At 43.0% G+C, this 4,753-nt stretch overlaps 1 protein-coding gene across 1 annotated transcript in view; it reads left to right on the forward strand.

Annotated features, from left to right (window-relative positions):
- Window positions 1-4,753, forward strand: part of calcoco1a (calcium binding and coiled-coil domain 1a) — a 38,376-nt gene extending 33,623 nt beyond the window's left edge. Inside the window, exon 15 of the mRNA XM_063208170.1 lies at window positions 1,024-4,753. Within this exon, the coding sequence (XP_063064240.1) occupies window positions 1,024-1,051 (28 nt within the window). The 3' untranslated portion in view covers window positions 1,052-4,753. The remainder of the gene's footprint in view (window positions 1-1,023) is intronic.

Here is a 4,753-nt window from a genome sequence, read left to right on the forward strand (position 1 = left end):
GGCCAATTTTCAGCCTCATTAAAAGACCCTCTCCCCCTCTTTACTCCTCCTCCTCTCCTCTTTTACTCCTCTTCTCTTGCTTTCCCTTCTTTCCTACTCTCTCTTTCTCCTCTTTAACTTCTCACACCCTCTTTACCTTCTCTCCTCCTCTCCTCCTTTCTCCCTTCTGCCCCTTTCCATCTACTGTATCTCTCTCTCTTTGACTCTCTCTCTCTCTCTCTCTCTCGTTGTCTCTCTCTCACACTTAATTTCTTTTTCTTCTTCTTGTTTTCCTCCTCTCTCTCTCTCTCTCTCTCTCTCTCTCTCTCTCTCTCTCTTTCTGACACACACACACACACACACACACATACACACACACACACACACACGCACGCACACACACACACACACACACACACACACACACACACACACACACACACACACACACACACACACACACACACACACACACACACACACACACACACACACTTTACCTCTTCTCACTCCTGTCCTCTTTTCTCACTTCCCTTCTGCGCTGTCTCTCAGACACACACTTCAAATTTTCTGACTTCTCTCCTCTCTCTCTTTCTCTATCTTTTCATCACCTAACTGCCTCAGCATTTCCTGACTGCCTCTCAGCTTTTCTCAGCTCTTCTTCTCTCTCTGGGACAGGTGCAGACTCACACCTTGCCTTTATACGAGGAGGAAAGAACGTGTTTTTTTTGTGCTTTTATACCTCTAGTAAAGAATGCGTATTTGTCTTTTTTATGACCAGTAAAGTATGAGTATTTGTCTTTATATGACCAGTAAAGAAAGTGTTGCTCTTCAGAATTGGCAGTACATTGCATGCTGTTCACACTCACTGGTGTTGAATGTCAAAGTGCATGCGAATTCAAGACACACACACACACACACACACACACACACACACACACACACACACACACACACACACACACACACACACACACACACACACACACACACACGTGCACATTTTCCAGCTGTTGACTCTTGTCTCTGTCCTGTCTCCTGCAGTGACCTGGCGGACGCCCCCTTGTGGTGAGATGGTGAAGTGCTTGAAGTGCGTCTTCAGGAGGAGAGGCCGGTCAGCAGGGGTTCACATGTTACTTTTAGATCACTCAGCCCAACCGTCACAACACACACACATACGAGCGCGCGCACACACACACACACACACACACACACACACACACACACACACACACACACACACACACACACACACACACACACACACACACACACACACACACACACACAAACACACACAGACTCACACAGAAACACACGGCCTGGGCCTGCTGATACTTCCTGTCACGCCGCACCAAATTTAATGACCAAGTCGGTCTGGCCAAGCTGACGATCTCTTCAATTTCAAATTCCCCCTGAATTGTAGCCGGTGAGAATTGAGCATTTCCACCGGCCCGACTGAGGCGGCTTGAAGGCAGCGGCTGCAAGATGTCATTGATGACAAAAGTTTAATGTAATACCTCGCAAAAAGCGCAATCCAAAGGTCATTTTCTCCTTTGCAATTCGGATGTTGAATAGGGAAAAGTCCCCCAATAGTTGCTGTGTCTAGGCCGACAGCAGGCAAACTGTATTGGTTTCTCCACGGATACGGGGCGTCAGTGAAGCGTGAGGCCACAAGCACAGGTCGAGGACAGGAGATAGGATAATGGACCGTACCCTGTCTGTCAATGGCCCTGCTGGTAAATTCAGAGGACAGAGTGATCTGATTGATTGATTGATTGATTATGCCTTCAACCAGTAGCATACAGAGGCATTTCATAGGCGTGAGTTAAGCCCCGCCCCCTGACAACTTCCTGGATATGGTAGCTTGGCCAGACTAGAAGCTCGGAAGAACATTGTACTCATGATAGCCAGGTTAGCAAACACACACACACATGCACACACGCACACAGACGCACAGTAGTTCAGCAGCAGTTACAAAAACAGTACGTACATGTGTATGCAATTTCAATTCTGATGTTTATATGCACTTCCGTTATGCAAATGGATCACTGAAACCTCTGAGGAAGTTAGACGCGAGTTAGACGCACCTGAGAGAAGCACACGTGGTCAGGAGAACATATCAGAAAGGCATTCATTCCCTCCTCGAGATAGAGACAAAGGGAAGTGGAGGAGAAGAGAAGGAAAAAAGAAACTGAAGACAGAACTTTTATATGGTCATTTTAAGAAATGTTACGAGTGTGGGTGTGTGTTTCGGGACGCGGGTGTGTGTATTTCAGACGTGTGTCTGTGTGAGAGTGACCGGTCATTCAAACGGCGCAGTCATTTCAGCCGGCAGAGTAGTTTGTCATTTATTGTTGTTTCAAAAAAACAAAACAAAGCAAAATACGAAAAAAAAATCAAAAATGAAAATACAGCTTTATATTATTATGAATCTGCAATAAGTTGAAGTACAGGGTTCAAGACCTGTTTCCTTGTGTTCCACACCTAAGATTTCTCATGTCATCCCTCTGCTAGAGCAGACTCTAATGGAAGAAGGGAAAAGGCACAGAGAAGAAGAAGAGGTCAGATGGAGAGATAGAGAGAAGTCAGAGATGGAGAGAAGGGAAGCAAGATACAATTGCGAATGGTGATAGTTTTGTGGCAGAGGTAGGGGAGATGCACTTTAAGCTCCTGAAGTCATTTATTATTTTCCTTTTTCTTTTTTTCCATCCCTGTATCTATTTTGCCCCTGTAAACCTGAAAAGGGGTACATTTCTCGAAACGATAGTTGCTAACTATGTTAGCTACTTTGCTGGTTGCAATGCAATTTCCCACTGGCAACTACCCAAGTTGCTAACTGTTAACAACTCCGCTTTCGAGAAATGCACCCAAGGTTTGTCACAGTAGATTGTATCGGTACAGAGAGGCGACGGTCTACATGAGGTGACCTGTAATCTAATCTCAATTAATATGTAAACATCATAATTGGAGGTATAGTCTTGATGCACTTTGGCAGTAGCCTGCTAAACCAGCTCCTCGTACATCATTTCATGTCACTTTGCACAGATGGCCTCACTCACAGTTGGTTTCGTTGACATGGTTTCTCTCTCAGGCCTAGCTAGTCACGGAGAAGAAAGTGTAAAGTAGTGTACGTATTAGGCAAGCCTATAACCAGACTTATTGCATACGTCATAGCCATAGACTCTCTGTCCTAAACGAAGTGTGGTAGGAGACGCTGGTTCACTAGACTACTGTGGCTTATACCTCCCAAAGAAACCCAAATCATGAATGCTAACTGATAATCTTAAATCCATTTGAGAATGTGGAGTGGGAAAGAGAGTGAGAGAGGTCCCACCTGAAGAGTGTCACGCAGTACAGTACAGTACAGTACAGTACTGTTTGGCAGTGTAGATACATGCAGTGGGGATGTCCAGTTAGAGATATTGCTTTTTACATACATGTGTGCCTAAATAACACTTAAGGAGTCTCACGTCTGTCTGTCTGTCTGTCTGTCTTTTTCATTTGAGAACACTAATGTTGTGTGTCGTCATCCTCTTCCTCTTGTCTTGAAACAGAGGGACTTACAGTAGGTTTTTTTTTCCAGCAACTGTTCATTGATTTACACTTTGATGATTTTTATTAACGAATAAGTTCAACTATTAGGTTAGTGTGACAACAAAAGAAATGTTTGACATCCGTGTTACTTAACTGAATTATTATGAAAAACAGAAAACAGGCATGGAAAGGTTTTGCTTCCAAATCTGATGACTGTACGGCTTGTGTCTGGGCTTCATGTTTGAGGACATGTTAGTCTTGTCTGGATGATTTGATACTTGGTGAGCTTCACCTGTTTTAAAGCAAGAGAGCATTTTTAAAAACGCCTAACGTGTGATACCAAGCAGCGCTTAGCATTTCACATGGAATTTATTACTGTTGATTAAAAAATGTTTTTTTTTGTCTGAGATTTGAACTTACTTTACTTTAGTAATATAACTTGCTTGATTTACTGTAATTGTAGTAAGACTATATACTGTATCTAGCTGTCACCTCTTGGCATTTTACACTTTCATTTTTCATTTTTTTGCTTCATTCAGATTTTTTTTTCCAAGTACTCTGACGGGTGTAAGAAACTGTGGGGTTGTGTCAGTCGACCACCGGCAGCCAGGAGCAGAGCAAAGCTAATGGATGTGAAAAATGGCTCTTTTACGACGCTATCCGAAACAGCCCTCGAATAATCACAAGTTTTTGGCAGTAAGTAACCATTGGAGGCAGGCTCCTATCTTTTTGAGGGACTCGGCCCTTGCACACTTTCATCATAAATCACAGGCATGAATTGGCTTCTGTAGGGATATCTACTTTGGGTGACATCATTCTGTAATCCGTGGCGGGGGAAGAGCATAAAACAAGTAAGACTCTTAAGTCATGTCATGTTTAGTGGCTGGAAGAAGAACATGCACCTTTCTTTTGGTTCCAGATAACAGCTTTTGAAAATCACGTTTGGCTTCAGCACAAAGACGTTTTGTCCGTTAGTGTAGAGAGTAGTGCAGGCCTTGAGAGTACTGAACTCTGGTGAGGGCAAGTCATGTCCATGGCTGCATCTTTTTTTATTATTATTATTTTTGTTTTTATTTGTTTGTATGTGTGTGTGTTATTTTATTTACTCTTTTTAATTATTACGTTTGTGTTTATCCCATATTCTCCTATCTAAAATGTATTTTCTAGAATTCTTCAATACTGTATCGGGTGCGGGTGTGGGTTTCAGTAATAAAATAAATATTACGTGTCACGTTGA

Source organism: Engraulis encrasicolus, chromosome 10 (assembly GCF_034702125.1).
Source record: "Engraulis encrasicolus isolate BLACKSEA-1 chromosome 10, IST_EnEncr_1.0, whole genome shotgun sequence".
NCBI classification, from domain to species: Eukaryota; Metazoa; Chordata; class Actinopteri; order Clupeiformes; family Engraulidae; genus Engraulis; species Engraulis encrasicolus.